The sequence below is a fragment of the Halichoeres trimaculatus genome, unplaced genomic scaffold, assembly GCF_033239565.1.
Source record: "Halichoeres trimaculatus isolate MK-OKI-2021-1 unplaced genomic scaffold, fHalTri1.1 fHalTri1_scaffold_17, whole genome shotgun sequence".
Classification (NCBI taxonomy): Eukaryota; Metazoa; Chordata; class Actinopteri; order Labriformes; family Labridae; genus Halichoeres; species Halichoeres trimaculatus.
In genome coordinates this window covers 28,492,974-28,513,791 of record NW_027437195.1, presented here as the reverse complement: position 1 = coordinate 28,513,791, position 20,818 = coordinate 28,492,974, and the positions used below count along the sequence as shown (strand labels likewise).

At 42.1% G+C, this 20,818-nt stretch overlaps 2 protein-coding genes across 2 annotated transcripts in view; one reads left to right on the top strand and one right to left on the bottom strand.

The window, feature by feature from the left end:
• brf1a (BRF1 general transcription factor IIIB subunit a) overlaps positions 1-20,818 on the bottom strand; it is a 145,457-nt gene that overhangs the window by 108,832 nt on the left and 15,807 nt on the right. The window contains exons 5-6 of the mRNA XM_074691445.1: positions 17,265-17,296; positions 5,999-6,071 (exon numbers count right to left, since the gene is read on the bottom strand). Of these exons, the coding sequence (XP_074547546.1) occupies positions 5,999-6,071; positions 17,265-17,296 (105 nt within the window). The remainder of the gene's footprint in view (positions 1-5,998; positions 6,072-17,264; positions 17,297-20,818) is intronic.
• Positions 112-4,419, top strand: LOC141806158 (BTB/POZ domain-containing protein 6-B-like). Its single transcript, XM_074691446.1, has 4 exons — positions 112-1,036; positions 1,966-2,056; positions 2,232-2,350; positions 2,799-4,419. Exons 1-4 carry the CDS (start codon positions 624-626, stop codon positions 3,829-3,831), a joined length of 1,656 nt encoding a protein of 551 aa, XP_074547547.1. The 5' UTR covers positions 112-623; the 3' UTR covers positions 3,832-4,419.

The window sequence follows — 20,818 nt, the reverse complement described above, 5'->3', positions numbered from 1 at the left end:
TGGGAGGGGGCGGGGCCTGAGCTGGTGACGCACTCTGCGGAGCTGCTGTGGGAGGCGCCTCTGCCCTCCTGACGTCACATCACTCTCCTGCTCTGATTGGTCCTCGGCGAGCCCTGGGCGTTCGAGGAGATCACGACGAGAGAAAGCAGAAAAACTGAAGCAGACGTTGAAAAGTCTCCACAAACGACTGTTTACCGCGGATGAGACCGGCTGCGGCGGGACTTCAGAGCTGGGTTCGTGTCGGTCGGACGGAAAAAAGGAGAAATAACTGAGGATTAACGCAGAGGAGGTGTGGGGGAACGGACTGGAGCACCAGCTGCGACTCTCCGGATTACGCACTCGCTGAAAAGGGAAAACAAGCGACGCTCCGTGGACATTTCTCAGTCCGGAAAGGATGAGCTGACCCACAGGACACGGAGGGAACACTTTGTGGAGGACTCGAACTTCTCCTTGCTTGGATATTTATTCCCATTTACTTGATATTTGTGTCACATTCGCTGTCGATGTCGATTTGAAGCCGAGCGCAGGAGCCAGATTCTCCCTCCTGCTGTTCCAACGTTTTAAGTCCGCTCCACATTCACTTCACAGGATACTAACACGAACACGATCAGCTGATTGTGCCGATGCCCACGGCAGACTGCAGGTTGCTCCATCATGGCCGGATCATGAGGTGTTTGACTTACCTGCTCCTACTTCCAGAAACACTGAAAAAGTCCAAGAAGGTCGGGAAGCTGCCGGGCAGGCTGCCGGTCTGTTATGAGATCCTGACCCTGTCCCTGACGAGCAAGAAGAAGCAGCAGCAGCAGCAGAAACAGAAGGAGAAGATGGCTGCGGAGCTGTACCCCGCCAACACCAACAACACCAACCTGTCCAACGGCACCACGGTGGCGGACACCGAGAAGACCAAGGAGGTGCAGGTGAGCCAGGCCAGCAGCAGCAGCAGCGCGGCGACCACCCCGACCACCCAGCAAAACATCAACAACAACAACGTAGATCCACCCAGCTGGCAGTGCAGCCACCCCACGCTGAGAGAGAGGTAAGCCTGACCCCACGGCTGGTGCTGGGGCTGAGGAAAGTGTCCTAAAGGAGGGGAGGAAGGTCACTCTGCTCTGTGGTGGAGTTGATTTAACAGACAACTCCTCCTGCAGCATGCAAACCTGCAACAATGAAAACTGCAGGTTGCATGCCCTAACCTGCAGGGATGCGTCTGTAAACGCAATATGGTGCAAAAAAAAGTTTAAAGAGGGGTATTCCTGCAGCTTTTTACGATGCAAAAATAAGAAATGCATGTGTTAGCATCACTGATTGATCACAAAACTGCAAAAAATGAAGTGTTTTTGTCTTATTTTGAGTAAAAATGTTTGTTTTTTACTCAAAATGAGCCAGATGCAATGTCAAAATAAGAAAAATTAGCTCAGAATTTGCTTGAAACTTGAATAATATCTCAATATTAAAAACTTTTCGCATGTTCCATTGGCAGATTTATTTTTTTCTTGATACAAGCAACTCAGATTTGATTTTTGTCTTTAAACAACTTGAAATAAGACACTTTTCTGGGTTGGTCAGGTGAATGTGGCTCATGTTAAGTCATGTTTGTGACACACCTGGCTCCTTTTGTTTTGGAAAGACTTCCTCGCAACCTCAAGTAGAAATATCCAAGATTTACTTCCTCCATCGAGATCCCAAACTGTCACTTTCTGACTTTGCATTGAGGGGAATTTGGTATTTTAGACATGATAATGAGCTCCAAAGACTTTTGGATGGAGTTTTTCTCAGATTTGAAAAAGAGAAAACTCAGTAATGAAAATAAATAGGAGCTGCTGTCGTACTACTGTTGCTACCTCCTCCCCAAATCTATGAAAATAACCAGTGTCTCCAGGCAAAAAGTGTGTGGGAGGACTTGATGTTATACAATACTTGATTGAGGCTCATTGCTGAAACCTGCTCTGCTCCTTTTTTTGCTAGGAACGCCTTGATGTTCAACAACGAGCTCATGGCTGACGTCCACTTCATCGTCGGCCCTTTGGGGGGATCTCAGAAGGTGCCAGCCCACAAGGTGAGGAGATTTCTGAGACTTCTTTCTGATAAAAAGCTGGTGGTTTCAGTTTGAGCTAAGCGTCTGTAAGTTGTGAGTGAAAAGATCGTCTCCTGCTGCTCCTCAGCAAATAAGAGTGATTGTGTTTGCATGTGTCTCTGACGCGTCTGTCTCCTCCTCCCTCCCTCCCTCGCAGTATGTGCTGGCCGTGGGAAGCTCCGTCTTCTGTGCCATGTTTTACGGCGATCTGGCGGAGGAGGAGTCTGAGATCCATATCCCAGATGTGGAACCTGCTGCTTTTCTAATTCTGCTGAAGTAAGCCACTCGCCATCCCTCGCCATCCCTCGCACTCACACACACACACACACAAGGCACGACCAGAAGGAGAGATGACAAGCGCAGTCAGTGTCACTTCAAAGCGTGTCATTACTCATCCAACGCTGAGCAGAGGCGAATGCCAAAATGCTCGGAGCGCCAGAGAGCGGCGGTGGCGGCACGCTGCTCTGTAATTGCTGGTTTTCTCAGCGCTCTTTGTGCGAGTACAAACATTTTTTCCCTTTAACTCATCTGCAGCCTGATCATTTTCTTAGAGGGGAACATGTGCAGTCTGGAGGTTAAAAATAACCTGCTTTTGTTGCTCCTTCACTAGCGTTAGCTAAGCCAGCACCATGTTTCAGGAGGAGGAGGAAAATGGATCAGGAAAAGTTGGTCCATCTTGTTGTTGTGTTTGAGTTGGTGTTAAAGGTTGTTCTCCGTCTTCCAGATACATGTACAGCGATGAGATCGACCTGGAGGCGGACACGGTGCTGGCCACCCTGTACGCCGCCAAGAAGTACATCGTACCCGCACTGGCCAAAGCCTGCGTCAACTTCTTGGAAACCAGCCTGGAAGCGAAGAACGCCTGCGTGCTGCTCTCCCAGAGCCGCCTCTTCGAGGAGCCGGAGCTGACGCAGCGCTGCTGGGAGGTCATCGACGCCCAGGCGGAGCTTTCGCTCTGCTCCGAGGGCTTCTGCGAGATCGACCTGCAGACGCTGGAGATCATCCTGCGCAGGGAGACGCTCAACACCAAGGAGGTGGTGGTGTTCGAGGCCGTCATGAACTGGGCCACGGCGGAGTGCAAGAGACAATGTTTGAGTCCGACGACGCGCAACAAACGAGAGGTCCTCGGGAAGGCGCTGTTCTTGGTGCGCATCCCGTCCATGAGCCTGGAGGAGTTCGCCAACGGGGCGGCGCAATGTGATATCCTGACACTGGAAGAGACGCACAACGTGTTCCTGTGGTACACCGCGGCGAAAAAGCCTCAACTGGACTTCCCCTTAACTGCAAGGAAGGGGCTGTCGCCTCAAAGGTGCCACCGCTTCCAGTCCTCGGCTTACAGGAGCAATCAGTGGCGCTATCGCGGGCGGTGTGACAGCATCCAGTTCGCCGTGGACAAGCGGATCTTTATCGCCGGGCTGGGCCTGTACGGGTCGAGCGGGGGCAAAGCCGAGTACAGCGTCAAAATCGAACTGAAGAGACAAGGGGTGACGCTGGCGCAGAACCTGACAAAGTTCGTCTCGGACGGCTCGAGCAGCACGTTCCCAGTGTGGTTCGAGCATCCCGTGCAGGTGGAGCAGGACGCCTTCTACACGGTGAGCGCCGTGCTGGACGGGAACGAGCTGAGCTATTTTGGTCAGGAGGGCATGACGGAGGTGCAGTGTGGGAAGGTGACATTTCAATTCCAGTGCTCCTCTGACAGCACCAACGGGACCGGGGTGCAGGGAGGACAGATCCCTGAGCTCGTGTTCTATGCATAAGCTGCTCCGGACGCCGATGGGAATTACCCTCGCCTCCCAGCCTTCAGAGTAATGTAGCTTCAAGACACTCGACTAATGTCACACTAAATGGCCTGGATCGTTCTTTGAGAGACTATTTTAAAAGCCAAGGAGCTGTTCTTTTATCTTATTTAATTTAACGTTATTTTGGTTATTTAAATTCTCCGTTAACCTTATTTGCTCTGACGCCTGTGTTCAAAGGCTGCGGCTGCTGTAGAAACAACATAATACAGTGATTTGTGGTTATGTAATCAAGCTGAGCTCCATCCACAACTGGAATTAGTCGGGACTGCTTCAAATTGTGTAATTGCAAGTCTGTATACGATGTTGTTGCTAGAGTCCGAGCAGCGCTGTGGCACACGGAGCAGGATTTATGTAGTGTTATGATCCTAAAAGCAAAAAAAAGTAGAAGATCTTGTTGTTTTGCACTTGAGAGGACGGCCTCAGAAACTTTGTGTCTTTTGTAAAATAACTGCAAACAGCTTGATGCTGTTAAAGATGACCAGATGTGTTCTGTACAAGAATGCTTATACACCTGATGATGAAACATAAAGGTTATAATAATAATAATGTGAGTCAAGCTGCACTTGTCACATCTTTATGGAGCTTGGGATTCCAGGGGCTGCGGCGCCCTCTGGCTGCTGCAGTGGGAACGGCAGCGAGGGCGGATGAGAACAGAGAGTTCTTGCAGAGTCAGATGTTTTTTTCTTGGTGGGTGTCGCTTTAAAAAATGAGGTTTATGATCTCATGAAGAGAGCAGAGCTGAATAATAACATCCTGTTTCTTAAATTATTAAGTAACTTTAGAAAAAGAAGATAATAAATGGGACACAGAGGTTAAAAACTGAGCAGCAGATGTTGGACTTAAGCCTCTCAGCGTCTCTGTCCTCACTTTAAGGCTGTGCTTTCTCTGCCTCATAGTGCCTCATAGTGAAGGGGATCACAGTTTGTGAGCTGTTTATTCAGGATTTATAAACAAAAGAGGGAGTGTTTGTGTGGTTTTGAATTTCCAAAACAGAAAAGTGTCATATTTAATCTCTAAAGTAGGGTTGGGTACCGTTTCTGCTCACTGATTCCTGATTTCACTGAAAACTGATTTTTTTTTTCAAGAGGAGAAGCTCACCTGCTTTTATTGTTGGGACATTTAGTCTCCCAGAATTCAACTGTCAGGAAAAGAAAGAAAGAAAGAAGCGAGCCTTAAACTTCAGGGCACTTCAGGACTTAATGTTTACTTCCTGTTTTTTGGTTTTGTTTTTCAAGTTTCACATGTGGCCTGTGTGTGAACAGCTCACGCTCCTGATGCTCAGCTGAAAATTAATAACGTCATTAGGGTTGAACAATTAATCGATTTTAAACCGACTTCGCAATGTAACAGACTGCAATTTTCAAATCGCAGAGTCTGCAATTAGAAAAAAAAAATCATGTACACAGACCTGGAGGGGATATAGTAACTTGTACTTGTTCTCGCTTAAAACCAGCAAAAGTCAAAATACTGTTTTTTTTTCTGGCAAAAAAAAAACAGGATCAGGAAAACAGTATCTTTTGTTGGTTAGTCATACAATAAAATGACTTAAAACTTGTGTTAAATGAATAATGCCGAAGATAAGATAGCTCTTACCTAGCCGAACACTTAGCAAACACGTTGACTTAAATAGAAACCAATCAGATTCAGCGCCGTGACGGAGCCATGCATCATCTGGGGTATTCTGGATGTTAGACAAGCTTCACTTTAGATTTTGCTGTGTCATCATCTTTGACTGGGGAAGCTTCACTCGCACCATGATCCTCTGCACAATCCTCACTGAGGTCTAATCCTGAAAGTTGGTGTTAGGAACCAAACTTCCTGAATCCAAGAATCCCATAAATTTAGATCCAAAACCAGAAAATGTGACAAACTCTTGTTTTCCAGTGGCAGAATCATAAAAATGTGCAGATTTTTAGAGTTTTAAGTCATCGTGAACCCAGTATTGGCATTTTTTGCCAACTTCATGATGGCAAAACTGACTAATTATGAAGCTAACCAGCTGAGTCAGCCAGCAGTAACACTGGATGTAGAGGATGTGGTTTAATCCTAGTCTGGAGAGCCTGATTTGTCAAAGTGTTGCAGAGTAAATCCAGTAGCAACAGGTAAAGGGAAGATGTGTCCGTACCTATCGCTGGGGCGTTGATGCACAGCTCTCTGGCCAACACGAGGAAGGTCCTCCCCAGCACGTAAACGTTGACCTGAAGAGAAGAGTGTAAACCGTCATGAGTAAAAACAGAAACTGTAAAAGACTACTCTCTGTGTGAGTTTGATTCCTTCTCCAGACGTTTAAAGCCACCTATACAGGACTCCAGGAGAGACATCCCCAGGAAGAGATGAAAAATCAGGCGATTAGGGTTGGAAATAAGGCTGTTATGTCACCGTCAGGTTGAGTGTTCTTATTACATAATCGCCCTCAAGGTTGCAGAACCGTTCACCTCAATATGTGTGATTAAACACCGAGCACTGAGCTATTTAAAGCTTTTTCTTTCTCTCCCAAATGAACATCTCCATCTATTAACGTCTAATCAGAATATCTGCCCCTCAGTCGCCCGCTTCACTTCCTCCTCTTCCATCTGAATCAGATCTGACCCTCGCTGTGGGATCAGGACGTTTTATCCAGTTTACTACTTCACTCTGCTCAGCTGAATTTTCTCTCTCTGCCTCTGTGAACGCTATTTATGTTAGCAAAGAGTTTTAATCATGTTGGTATCAAATATTACAGGGATATTTATTAAATATGAGCAACCCAAAGGGGCTCTTAAATTTGTCCTCCTCCTGGATTTTGCCCTTTTTGTAGGTTTAATTATTTTGCCAGAGATATGAATCCATGAAAAGTAAAGTTTAGAGACATTTCTAGAATAAGCATAACATATTGTTTATATCCCATAACCTTGTGATATTAATACTGCGCAAGCACATACCGCAATAACAATACTAAAACGATATACACCCCCTTTTGCCTTCAGAACTGCCTTAATCCTTGGTGTCATAGATTCAACAAGGTCCTGGAAACATTCCTCAGAGAGTTTGGTCCATATTGACATGATAGCATCACACAGTTGCTGCAGATTTGTCGGCTGAACATCCATGATGAGAATCTCCCGTTCCACCACATCCCAAAGGTGCTCTATTGGATTGAGATCTGGGGACTGTGGAGGACATTTGAGTACAGGGAACTCATTGTCATGTTGAAGAAAGCAGTCTGAGATGATTCCAGCTTTATGACATGGAGCGTTATCCTGCTGGAAGTAGCCATCAGAAGATGGGTACACTGTGCTCATAAAGGGATGGACATGGTCAGCAACAATACTCAGGTAGGCTGTGGACTTTTTTTTTCTTTTTTCTTCTTTTTTCTTTTTTCCTTTTTCTTTCTTATTTTTCTTTTTATTCCTTTTTTCTTTTTTTCTCTTTTTTCTCTTTTTTCTTCTTCTTTTCCTTTTTTTTTCCTTTTTTTCTTTTTTTCTTTTTTCATTTCTCTTTTCTCATCATTTTTTCCTTTTTCTTTTTTTTCGTTTTCTCCCCTTTTTTTCTTTTTTCCCTTTTTTCTTTCTTTTTTCTACCTTTTTTTTCTCTTTTTTCCCTTCTTTCTTTTTTTTTCCTTTTTTTCTTTTTTTCCCCCTTTCTTTCCCTTCTTTTTTCTTTTTTTGTCCCCCCCTTGTTTTTCTTTTTTTCTCTCTTTTTTTCCCTTCCCTTTTTCTTTTTTTTTTCCTTTTTTCCTTTTTTTTCTGTGGACTTTAAACCATGTTCAGTTGGTACTAAGGGGCCCAAAGTGAGCCAAGAAAATATCCCCCACACCATTACACCAGCAGCAGCAGCCTGAACCGTTGATACAAGGCAGGATGGATCCATGCTTTCATGTTGTTGAGGCCAAATTCTGACCCTACCATCTGAATGTGGAGCAGAAATCCAGACTCATCAGACCAGGCAACGTTTCTCCAATCTTCTATTGTCCAGTTTTGGTGTTGCTGTGTGAATTGTAGCCTCAGTTTCCTGTTCTTAGCTGACAGGAGGGTCACCCGGTGTGGTCTTCTGCTGCTGTAGCCCATCTGCCTCAAGGTTGGACGTGTTGTGTGTTCAGAGATGCTCTTCTGCAGACCTCAGTTGTAACCAGTGGTTATTTGAGTTACTGTTGCCTTTCTATCAGCTCCAACCAGTCTGTCCATTCTCCTCTGACCTCTGGCATCAACAAGGCATTTTGTCCCACAGAACTGCTGCTCACTGGATATTTTCTCTTTTTGGGTCCATTCTCTGTAAACCCTAGAGATGGTTGTTGGTTAAAATCCCAGTAGATCAGCAGTTTCTGAAATACTCAGACCAAAAACCATGCCACGTTCAAAGTCCTTTTAATAGCCTTTCTTCCTCATTCTGATGCTCGGTTTGAGCTGCAGCAGATCGTCTTCACCATGTCTACATGACGAAATGCATTGAGTTGCTGCCATGTGATTGGCTGATTAAAAAACTGTGAGTTTACAGGGCTTTAAAGCTAAAAGACTGTCTGATAGTCTTGAATTTATATCTGCATCAGTGCCGAGTCTTAAACTGTGTGATCTGCAGGGTGAAACATTTCAGCTCTTTCTGTGCACTCCAGGCCTGTTTTGCAGTGAAATCCAAAGCTGTTTTCTGGAGGATGTTGTTGTTGGAGGGAAGCAGGATGGGTGGGTGTTTGAAAAGGACAAGTGTGTCATCAGGGTTATCACAGTAGCACCTCCCCTCACAGATGTTTCATTGTATTTTACACACAACACCTCCAGAAGGCCGGGCAGTAAATTCTGGGCTCCCCTGACCCACCCCCGCTCCATCTGAAAGGATCTGAAGCTGAATAACAAAGCCAGGGGCTGCACATCTATCATCTCCTCCATGAATTATCTGCATTACAGCCCAGAACCCAGTTTTAGTGGGGTCAGGCCTGAAAGCTGCAGCAGACGGCAGGGAAAGCTGCAGGATCGGGTCGTGAGCCGGGGTCAGATCGCTGTCATTCCTTCAGGCAGATTTCTCTGGACCTTCGGGGCTGAGGGGGTTAGGGGAGTTTGGGGAGCAGACAGACGGACTCTCGCTCTCAGCCCCCTCTGGAGTCGGGCAGGGACGCAGATGCTCCCTCTGCTATTCTGGGAAGAGGAGTCCAGCGAGGAATTTGTTCACAAAAGCAAAAACAGGAGAAAGTGGCGAGGACGGAGCCCTCATGGTTATTTATGTACTGACACTGATTATACAAATCAAAATGCACCATAACAACTTTAAACACTTTCATTCAGGGTTTTCTAACATCGGATATTCCAGAAAAATTAGAAGGCTGCAAACTTTTACTTTCTTAGAAGCCATTTTGCCTAATCCCACCTGGATTGAAGACACACCGGAGCTACATAATCTACTTTATCATCTCAATAAAAACAATAAAATGTATAAATTCCATACAAAGTAAAAATGTAGTGAATAATTATCGACACAAGACTTTTTTTTTAATTTATAAAATTGTAAAATAATGTCTTAGTTTTTTATTTTAAATGAATTTGCTCATATTTAAGAGTTATCAAATAAAAAAAATTGTCTATTAAAATTAATTTTTTTGAGAATTGATGAAATTTATTTTTTCAATATTTAAGAAAATTTTGCAAAACATTTTAATTTACATTCTAAAGTTTCAATTAAAAAATTAATGAGCAAAAATTTCTCTTTTTTCAAAATGTTGCAATATATAAAAAAAATATTTTTTTTTCAATCTGCTTTTTAAATGTTGCAATTTATAAAAAAAATAAAAAATAAATGAATAAAGTCAAACTTTTTTTTATGCAACAAGTTGGAAAAATACAAAAATGTAATAATACTCCCCCCAAAAATCAAAATTTTTATATGCAAAAATTGCAAAAATTAAAAACTGCGACAAAAAGAAAAAAATCAAACTTTTTCTATGCAACAAGTTGCAAACATTAAAAAAATGCCAAAAAAATATTAAACAAATCAAAACAAATTTATGCAAAATTGCAAAAATAAAAAAATGCAAAAAAATCAAACCTTTTTTATGCAACAAGTTGTAAAAATGTATAAAAATTTGCAAAAAAAAACCTTCAAAAAAATTATATGCAAAAATTGCAAAAGTTAAGAAAATATCAATGTCATTAATTTGCAAAAAATAATTTTTATTTTTGTTTAATTTTTTTAAATTTTGTTTAGCGTCAATGTCTGTAATCATCAATACCCTTTGTAAGAAAAACCAATTTATTTTTATTTTTTTTTAAAGCTACAAGGAGCCACTACATAAGACTCAAAGAGTCACATGAGGCTCCAGAGCCACAGGTTGAAGACCCTTGGGTTAAACTCTCAGTGTCACTCCTGAGATCATCCCCAACTCTCGCTCTGGTCAGTGCAGCCAAAGGCTTTAAGTGTAAAAGTTATTCTAAAACTCTTCTCCTGTCCTATCAGATAAAAGCCAAACACTGTTTTCCTGGATAAAGACTCCATTTCCCATGAGCACTATCACCCATTTATCTTCACAGACTGATGAAGCACAGCAGAGTTTCTGTAACTTCACACAAAAAGACTCCAACACGTCCCTCCTCCTAACATGGTATCAGGACTCATCCCAGGTCTCTGGTCTAATCCTCACTTTGAAGTCAGGGGTGTGTGGACTGTGGAGGTGTTTGGGGTGAAATCAAGAACCCGAGGAGAACCCGACCCCGTCTCCTCTGCAGCGCTAAGTGAAACTTTCCAGGTCGGGGGGTCAGCTCCAAACTTTCTAGCATCAAAAACAGAGCTCGGTTACCGGATACTTCACGGCTCGGTGTCAACAGGTGGAGACGCTGGCAGACGGTTAAAGGAGGAAAACTTTCAATTAAAGGATTCCTGATGGGACTCCTGCGACTGAGGGCAGGAGCTGAACAGCTGCTGTCAACAAGTCTGCAAGTCTTCAGCTGAGCAGAGAGGAAGACGGTAGGGTTATAAACCACACAGGATGAAATCTACGGTTAGATTTAACCAACTTGTGCTTTTATTAGACTGTTTTAAAGTCAGGGTGAGGCTTTCTTCTTGTGACGTTTGTTAAGATTAAAGTCTATTTTAGGAAATCAGACTCTTCTTAATATCATCTCTAAGACAAAAATTATGCAACTTCTGAACAACTCCTAGTCAAACAAGTAAATTGGGTTAATTATTCAGACAAAGAAACTGTTTTTTTGTCTCATTCGTTTTTTGAAGAATTTTGTCTAACGTCTGATGGTTTTGGCTTGTTCTCTGTAAAGCTTTGTTGCTTTTTCTTCTCTTTTGTGTCGAAAATCAGACTTTTTCAACATCTAAATATTTAAAGGCGACAGTTTGGTTCAGGGAAACTGAGGTAAACATGCTGCCAATTTATTTCAAGCTTTAAAAACTGACAAACAAATTTCTAAAACTGTTTAATAAAAAAAAGGAAAATTGGGGCGCAGATGGCCTGGCAGGTTGCACCCATGAGGTCTGTCCTGGAGCCGGTGGCCATAGTTCAAGCCCAGCCTGTGGCCTCCTTCCAGCTTGTCATTCCCCACTCTCACTGCTTCCTGCCCTCTCATCTAAGGTGCAACAAGCCCCAAAGATAACTTAGAAAAATATATATTCTTTAAAAAAGTGCAGAATTACACCATCAGATTGTTGCTCTTCATTTAAAGATGCTGTGAGGAGGATCTGTTTTGATTGGACTGCCACCTTCTGGCCTGGAGTCTCACGCACACTGTCGTGAAGAGGTGACTTTTAACCAGGCATGTGTTTGTTTTGGAACAAATTTTCTTTATTCATGTCAACTTTTAACCGGATACAACACCACAACGAGGTAAGGTATTTATCAGTACAGTTACATGGCACTGTTGGTTAAAATGTGACAACAAGCTAACTTTGTCAGTTTGTACCGTAGTTTAGCTGACGGCTATATTTCTCTCTCCTCACAGCCCGGTGCTCTGAGACGTGTCTGTAACGTTAGTGAATCCTGGTTCTGTCCTACCAGAGCTCATCTACCAACTCCAACCTCACCAATCAGAGCTAACGTAACCTGGCTCTTCATGTTATTGATAGACTCTCAAGTTTGAACAGACCACTGCAGAATAACTGCTGACTGTGGGTTGGAATCAACATTAGCACAGTTTAGCCCTTGTTTTAGTGGTTAGCTTTAGCTTGTGTTTTAGTACTTAGTTATTGTTTTTAAGCTTTTAGCCCGTGTTTTAGCTTTTAGCTCCTGTTTTAGCCCTTAGCTTGTTTTTTGGCCTTTAGCTTATGTTCAAGCCTTTAGCCTGTGTTTTAGCCTTAAGCCTGAGTTTGAGCCTTTAGCTTGTGCTCTATCTCTCTCCTGTTTATCTTTCTTCTGCTCTTTTGTCCTTTTTCTGTCTGACAGTTAGGCTCCAGTGTCCACCATCACTACAAAATTATCTTCGGCGTGCTCTTGACTAGAGCTGAAACGATTCCTCGAATGATTCGAGGTACTCGATTACAAAAAATACTCGAGTAATTGCTCTGCCTCGAGGAATCTTTTAATTTAAAAAAGATCAAAGAGTGGTATTTCAAATATGAGGCCACATTAAGAGAGTTGTCTCAAGCTACCTCTTATACAAAATAGCAACTAGCAACAAATCTAGCTTCTTTTCTGGAGTTTGGAAACTAATGGGTCATATTACCAAACGGGTGCCATTTGGGTCCACAACATTTGATGAGATGAACAAGGCACAAAAAATGTGTCAAAGTGTGTTAACACATTTTAGAGCTACCAAAGCAAGTGCTCTTACTGACATGCTGTATCAGAAAATTCTATTTCTTAAAGAGAAAAAATTTTCATTTGAAAAATAACTGCTCTTTAATTAAACAAAAATGTATTTTATCCGATTAATTGATGGGATTTTCAGTAGAATACTTGAATACTAAAATATTCGATAGCTGCAGCCCTACTCTTGACGCTGAAAGTAGCATTTAGGAATAACCTATATTAGTGCTGATAATCTCATTTTAAAGTGTGGATTACGATGGATCATATATCTCTAAAGGAGACTTTTTCAAGATGACTTAAAACTCCTCACAGTCTCTTTAAAAATAGTTGAAAAAAACTTTTTTGGACCCTCTTTTATCGATAAAAAAAGAGCTTTTTACTTATGACAATAACTCAACAGCCTCATCACAATGTCCTGCTGTTATCACACCTTTATACCTACACAAGGGCATACAAATGGTGTCCAAAAATGTGATTCTCCAACTCTATGCTTTCATTAACAAAATAATCCAGGTTTGTCCGAGTTTTAATCATCCAGCTTGAAGATTTATCATCATAATATTCATTAATGAAAGCCATCAACTGATCCGAGACACGGGCAGGAAGAAAGACTTTCCCTGAGTTAATGAAGTTTTTGTTTAACATCATACACTGACGCAGAGGCACATAAGATCTTACTTTCAGAAAATTCAGCAACCTACACATCATCTCACTTTCCCGGGCTTCCTACTCACTGTCCTTTCAAAATAAATGTGTTTAAAAATCATCAAACAAACCTAAAGGATGTATTTTCCTCAAAGTGACAGACTGTGTGCAGGATCCTCTGCACGCTGAGCACCTGTTGTGGATGTGAGCGGAGTTAAGCATCGCGTTATGAGGGTGTGTTTGGATTAAAAGCGAGCGCCTCATCACGTTAAAGCAGGAAACAGCTGATATATTCAGACGGTATCGATCTGCAGCTCACTCTGCCAAAGCTCCTCATTCATCCTAACAATGCTGAGCACAACAAGTGGCCTGGGTGTGGATCCATACAAGAAGTGATTGGTGGAAACCTCCACCCTGCGGCCCCAGCAGCAGCAGCAGCAGCAGCAGTCTAAATGCTAACGCTAATAACCCCCCACAGCCAAACCCACCCAGGACCCGCTCCCTGCTGGCTCCTCATGCTGGGGCGTGGACGGCGGGGGAGGGGGGCTGCCGGCTCCCTCAGGGACAGCTGGGTGCATAAAAATAAAAGCCCCTGACCAGCTGTGAATCTGAGAAATGTCCCAGCAGCCCGTCCTGCAGCGCCGCACCGCGCCGCGCCGCGCCCCCTGACTCACTGCGAGTCTGCGGCCATTAAACATGCAGACAAATGGAGGGCTTTCTAAATTTACACACACACACACACACAGGGCTCAGTTCTAATTACATGGGGGTACGTCTGAATGCAAGATGACTGCAGTCCTCAGAGGTTCGCAGAGATGCATTATGGGACTTGTGGTGAGCTGTAGGAGTGTGTATTTAAGGGGCTAAAATTAAAGGGAGGAAATCAAACGTTATCCCCAAAGAGCAGAGAAGTTTTTTTAACTTTTTTTTTACGTTTCAAACTTTATTTTAAGATTTCTCTATGGTCTACATGAACATGTCGGTTAATTTATTTTGCTCAACTGCACAATAAGCAGTTTCATCTACTGTCTTGAGCTTCCATAGTTGAGAATTAGCTTCTTCTTATAGTTTAACACTTTATTAAATGGAAAGTTTGAGTTATTTGGATTAAAGCCCAGTGAAAAACACAACATTTGAAGATATTACCGATACTGCAATTCCAAAAAAATTGTGGGATGTAGCGTAAAATGTAAATAATAGCAGAATGAAGTGATTTACAAAGCTCATAAACTCAGATTATAGACGACATTTAAGGTGTTTAAAGGGAGAAACGCTGCTGTTTAATGCAAAACATTAGCCTGTCTTGAATTTGATGGCAGCAAGACGTCAGAAAAAAGTTTGGACAGGAGCAAAAAAAGGCCGAAAAAGCAAAACGTCCAGAACATTTTTAAATCAATGAAGCTCAGTAAGATGACTGGGTATGAAAAGAGCATCTAACAGAGTCTGAGGCTTCACCAGTCTGAGAAACACTGTGACGAATAATTTTGGAAAAAGTTCAGATAAATGTTCCCAAGCAGGAAATTGAGAAGACTTTAAGTACCCCAACAACTTATGATCATCATCAAAAGACTCAGACAATCTGGAGAAATCAGGACAAAAGGGACAAAGACCAAAGTCTTAACTGGATACCCGTGTTTTTCAGGCCCTGTTTAAGAAACAGACATGACTCTGTAGTGGAGATCACTGAATGGGCTCAGGAACACTTCCACCAATGTGAGGGGCCGTTTACACAACAACGGTTTTAGGGTGAAATGCAAAAGTATTGTTGCGTTTCACCTCTAGTTTACATGGAAACAGCGTGTTAGCCGACCTAAAATGCTAACTTTTGAAAAACGGCCTCCAGAGTGGAATTTTTTTTAAAAGGCTGCAGGCACTGTTGCCATGTTAACAGTAAGAAACGCTGACATCACACTCCGCTTTGTGCAACAGTACAAAAGTATCTTTGTTACCATCATTGTGGATTATCATATTACGCTTGTGCTGCTAAATCTGCTGAATCTGCTGACTGTCTTTCAACATAATGTTCATCTGTTGCTCCACTTCTGCTCTTGGCATTAACCAACACACCAGATGATCAGCTCAACTCTACTTCAGTGGAGATCTACCAAAAGCTGCTTCTGGATAAGACAGTTACAGCGCCAACTACAGGCCTGGCATGCTTACTACAGTGTTTTCTGTGTAGACCAGGGGTGGGCAATTAATTTTTACCAGGGGCCACATGAGGAACCTGAATTGTGTCCGAGGGCCACCAACTTTCTTCCATCGTAAAATGCTCTAAATTAAATATTTTGAATAGTCGGAACTGATTATCAGAAGAATAAAGCACTCTGTAAATGTTTATATTAGGTGATGTAAAATTGTGGTGTATAGGTCAAGTAGAAAAAAACAAAACAATTATTGAATCCTAAAATGAAAGAGAAAATGTCTTAAGTTTTCGTCTTTGTCAATATCTGTCATACATGAACTCACTTTTACCGATTGAGAGTGCTGGCAGACTGCCAACACTCCTGAATATGGAGGGAAGCTCCCATTTTTTAAACCCTTTCTCCAGCTGTTCTCCTGGCTTGTGATTTCTCCTGATAGTCCCCAAAATTTAAGTATGCTTCTGTGAGTTCTAATATTTTACTAAGTCAAATCAAGTCCCGTACTAGGGCGTTATATCGAAAACTCAGAAACCATCCACCCCCCTCTCTTAGTTGGTTTGATCCAGAGACGCTGCAGGAGACCTCAGAGACAGAGACAGATAACGGTGCAGCACTTGTTGATGAAGACTTTATCAGAGCCTTAGCTGTTTCCTTTCTTTTTTGGAGAACTTTGACATGACATGTCGTGAGTTAAACTAACGTAGCTCTGCTCTAACGCAGCATCCTCTCTAATCAGGAAAGAGCAGCGTGAATTTTATAGTGAGAAGGCTGACTCTAAAATAGTGAAACGCGTATCGTTGTACTGAAGACAGTGCCGTCGCGTACATGCGCTGCGCGTGTACCAACGGCACTCTCTTGCGGGTTTGTAATAGCACACAGAGGAGGGTGGAGGAGACTGACTGAGCCAGTGAAAGAGAGGGAGAATTCAATCCAAAATGTCTTGTTCAGTGCCTGTGATAGATGGAGTTTTAAGACATATGCACCCGCACGAGTTTTATGTTTATGTTTATGATTGGCCTCACGCGGGCCGGACAGGGACGTACAAAGGGCCGGATGTGGCCCGCAGGCCGTAGTTTGCCCAGGTCTGGTGTAGACGCAGATTTTTTTCACTGTGTTTTATAGTTTTTGGATGAAATGTTGCGTCAACGGGGCCTTAAAAACAGACATGACTCTGTAGTGGAGATCACTGCATGGGCTCAGGAACACTTCCAGGAATGAGAGTTAAAGTAAAGAAAAAGCCATCTTCTCTGGGCCAAAGTTCATCTTCAGTCCCCAGACGTGTAGAGACTGTTGTTAAAAGAAGAGCAGATGCTACACAAAAACATAAACACGGTGCTGACCCAACTTTTTCTGAGATTTGTTGCCGTCGTCAAATTCTAACTGGGCTGATACTCTGCATGAAACAGTCAAATGTCTCACTATAAAGATCTGATATGTTCTCATTTTTATACAGTGATTTTTTTCAATTCTATTTTGTTTTATGTATTTATTTTAAAGGGAAAATGTACATTAATTGACATTTGAACAAATGTAAAGGTACCCAAGTTAGCCAAAATGACTAATTTTCATTGGTAGTCCCTTTACCAGGTGTTAACTGACAACACAGAGCAGAGGTACAAATTATTAAAAGATAAATAATAACAAAAATGATAAAACTAATGAAATAAATACAATACTAACAATAATAATGGAGACACAATGGTGACATTCTTGCTTTTCAATTAGCCTTTTTTTAACTTTATATTTAAATGAACAGTGAGATGGTGATGGTTCTATTTGTTTTCATTTTTTAAAGGGATAAGAGGGGGACAGAGGAAGATAAAATTTGAGTTTTTAAGATTTAAAAACCACTGCGATTGTGTCAGTGTGGCTGTAGGTTTGAAACTTACCTGCACGAGATCGCTGAGATCCAGCAGCATGTCTGAGGAAAACAGGTCAAGGAAACTGAGCTGAGAGATTAAATTTGAAGGAAGTATCTCCTTAGCAACAAAACATCTCATCCAACCCTTGTGGTGACGAGCAGCAAGTCACCTCGTCTGACACCAAACCTGTCACGTCTCATGAAATAACCGCCATAAATTTTGATGTGTTAATATGTTTCAGCATAAAAAGTGAGCTGCATCTGCAACGCTGGTGTATTAGTGTAAAACGCAGGGAGGTTTTTTATTGTGAGGCAGTATTTGACCCACAAGACTGAGCTACACTGGCTTCAACTGCAAGAAAGTCTGGCAGTCACAATCATGCAGAAAACAGTGGTTTGTTATGTAGTCAATAAAACTTGTGCTGATGGAAAAGACTCTTAAATTTAAGTCAAGTGATTGCTGGAGGTTGCAAAGCTGCACAAAACACCATGGCAATACTTCTGCAGCTCAAAATCAAGAGTTGAAAACTCTACAAAAGAGCTACACAACAGAAATCAGCAAAAAGGAACACAGTTTAACATTTTTCTCCTCGAAGAAAACCTCCAAAACATGGTGCATCTTATATCTAAACCCTCAAAACTGATGCAATTTAAAGAGGCCAAAGCAAAAACCCTTAGAGATGCTTCAAAAAAAAAAGGAAAAATCCTCTCTGAGTGTTTCACATATGGAGGACCAAAACTGCCAAAATTAAAAAATAAATAAAAAAGAAAAAAAAAAAGAAAAAATAAATACAAAAAAATGTGGAAATAGAATTAAATATCAATAAATTATGAAATAAAAGCGCTCTGCTCACACATTTATTTATTCATATATAATTATTATTTTTGTATTTTGACAGTTTTCGTCCGCCATATTCCCAGACGTTTGTGTTGTGATGAAAAAAATAAAAAATAAAACAAGTGAAACTTGTGCAGCTTCAGCAGCTGTAGCCGTGAATCTAACGAGACACAGACACCGTCACCTCTGACCACACAGCTCTTTTTAATAAACTGAAGGACCTGCTGCTCCCCCCAGTCCACAGTGACCCCACACACACACCAACACACACACCACGTCCCCATCTCTCCCAGTGACCACGTCTCTGTGGTGACAGCGTCTCCCTGGTGACGGCCGGCTGCACCTGTCTGCAGCCTGCTGTCTGGATTAGCTCCTCTGAAAAGGCCTCACAATGGAATTAGCAGCAGCAGCACAGATGAAATGGAAAAAGATAATCCCAGCACACGCCGTCTGGAGATTAAAAGACAACCCGTCTAAATCAGGAGGGGAATAAGCGAGAACAGATCCTTCGACACATCTGGGTGTGATGAGTGAAAACATACGCCTCGTCGTCTGGTGCGACAGGGAGGACGGATAAATCTGAACAAAGACTTAAAATGGAAACAGATACAGATGTCAGCCAACGCTTTCAACAGCTGCATATGTTGACAGTCATTATTACAGACTCCCAGCATCACAGCCTCTCCACAGGCTAACATGATGATCACAAGTCAAGATCTTTTCTTTGTTCACAACAACTTTTTATGTAGGTTAGATTAGATAAAGCTACTCTTTGTACCGTAGTTTAGCAGCCGGCTATATTTCTCTCTCCTCACAGCCCGGTGCTCTGAGACGTGTCTGTAACGTGTAACGTTAGTGAATCCTGGTTCTGTCCTACCAGAGCTCATCTACCAACTCCAACCTCACCAAGCAGAGCTAACGTAACCTGGCTCTTCATTTTATTGACAGACTCTCAAGTTTGAACAGACCACTGCAGAATAACTGCTGACTGTGGGTTGGAGACAACATTAGCACAGACAGATTAACCCATGTTTTAGCCTTTAGCTTGATTTTTAGTATTAAGCCTGTGTTTTAGCCTTGAACTTGTGCTTTAACCTTTGGCTAGTGTTTTAGGCATTAGCTCATGGTGTATGCCTATAGCTCGTGGTTTAGCCTTTGCTTCATGTCTTGGTCTAGCCTGTGTTTTAGCTTCAAGCCAATGTTTTAGCAACTGGCTCATGTCTTAATCTAGCCTGTATTTTTGCCTTTAGCTCGTGTTTGAGCTTTAAACTCATATTTTGGCCGTTACTCTGTTTTGGCCTCTAGCCCATGTTTTAGCCTTTAGCTTAGATTTTAGCATCTGTCCTGTGTTTTAGCCTTTAGCTTGTTTTGTTTTAACGTTAAGCCCATGTTTTAGCCTTTGGCGAATGTTTAAGCCTAACCTGCATTTTAGCCTCAAGCTCATGTTTTTGCATTTAGCTCATGTTTTAGCCTAGCCTGTGTTCTGGTCCTAAACCTGTCTTTTAAGCCTTTTACCTCAGGTTCAAGCCTTGAGCTCATATTTAAGCCACTGTTATGTTTTGGCCACTAGCCCATGTTTTGGCTTAAGCTGGTTAATTTTTTAGCCTTAAGCCTTTGGCTTATGTTTTAGCCTAGAGCTCATGGATTAGCCATTGGCTCTTTTTTAGGCCTAGCCTGTATTTTAGCCTTAAGCTAATGTTTTAGCATTTGCCACATGTTTGATCATAGCCTGAGTTTTGGCCTTTCGCTCATATTTTAGCCTATAGCCTTTGTTTTAGCCTTTAGCTTGTTTTTTTTTTAAGACTTAAATCCACGTTTTAGCATAAACCTTGTGGTTTAGCCTTTGACTTATGTTTAAGCCTAGCCTGCAATTTAGTCTTAAGCTAATGTTTTAGCATTTACCTCATGTTTGAGCCTAGCCTGTGTTTTGGCCTTTTACTCATATTTTAGCCTCTAGCTTGTGTTTAGCCTTTAGCTCGTTTTCTTTTTAGCCTTAAGACCACGTTATAGCCTAAAGCTCATGGTTTAGCCTTTGACTTATGTTCAAGCCTAGCCTGCATTTTTAGCCTTAAGTTAATGTTTTAGCCTTTAGCCCAAATTTTAGCCTTTAGCTTGTGTTTAGGCCTTTTGGCTACTAGACTTAGTCAGCTGGTCGTGGTGTTGTCATAGAGACGTAAACATGCTCTAAATCACTCTGGTCCTGTCTGACTGGAAACTGAGAAATAGCATTTAGAAATAACCTACAATAGTGCTGATAATCTCATTTTAAAGTATGGATTATAATTAGTTATATATCTAGAATGTTTTTTTTTCCAAGTTAACTCAGAAACTTCTTACTGTCCCTTTAAATCCTACATAAAACTATGCAAACAGAAAGTATTTCATCTTTATTTACATTTTTTCGTTGCCACCCTCAAGGTGATCTAAACAGGATATTCGAGGAGGCACTGACAGGTTTTTGTTTTTCTACGATCATTTTGTTGGATGATTTTGACGTCACTGATTTTGTGACGTATTTGGGGTCAGAGGAATGAAACAGGAAAATTAAAGCAACCAGAGGCAGAGAAAGAAAAAAAAAAAGGTATAAAGACAAAAAGTCCACTGTTCATTTCTCCGTCCTCTCCGTTTGTTTCCTCTCCTTCCTCTTTGTCCTGATTCTCCCCTGCGACGACATTACAGACTCACCCAGCTGTGGAAGAGGAAGTGAGCAGAGCTATTTTTACCCCGGCTTCACTGCTCCCTAC

Coding starts and splice junctions, on each gene's coding strand:
- LOC141806158 (XM_074691446.1), top strand. CDS start 624: ATGCCCACGGCAGACTGCAGGTTGCTCCATCATGGCCGGATCATGAGG. Junction 1,037..1,965: donor CACCCCACGCTGAGAGAGAG/GTAAGCCTGACC, acceptor TTTTTTTGCTAG/GAACGCCTTGATGTTCAACA. Junction 2,351..2,798: donor GCTTTTCTAATTCTGCTGAA/GTAAGCCACTCG, acceptor TCCGTCTTCCAG/ATACATGTACAGCGATGAGA.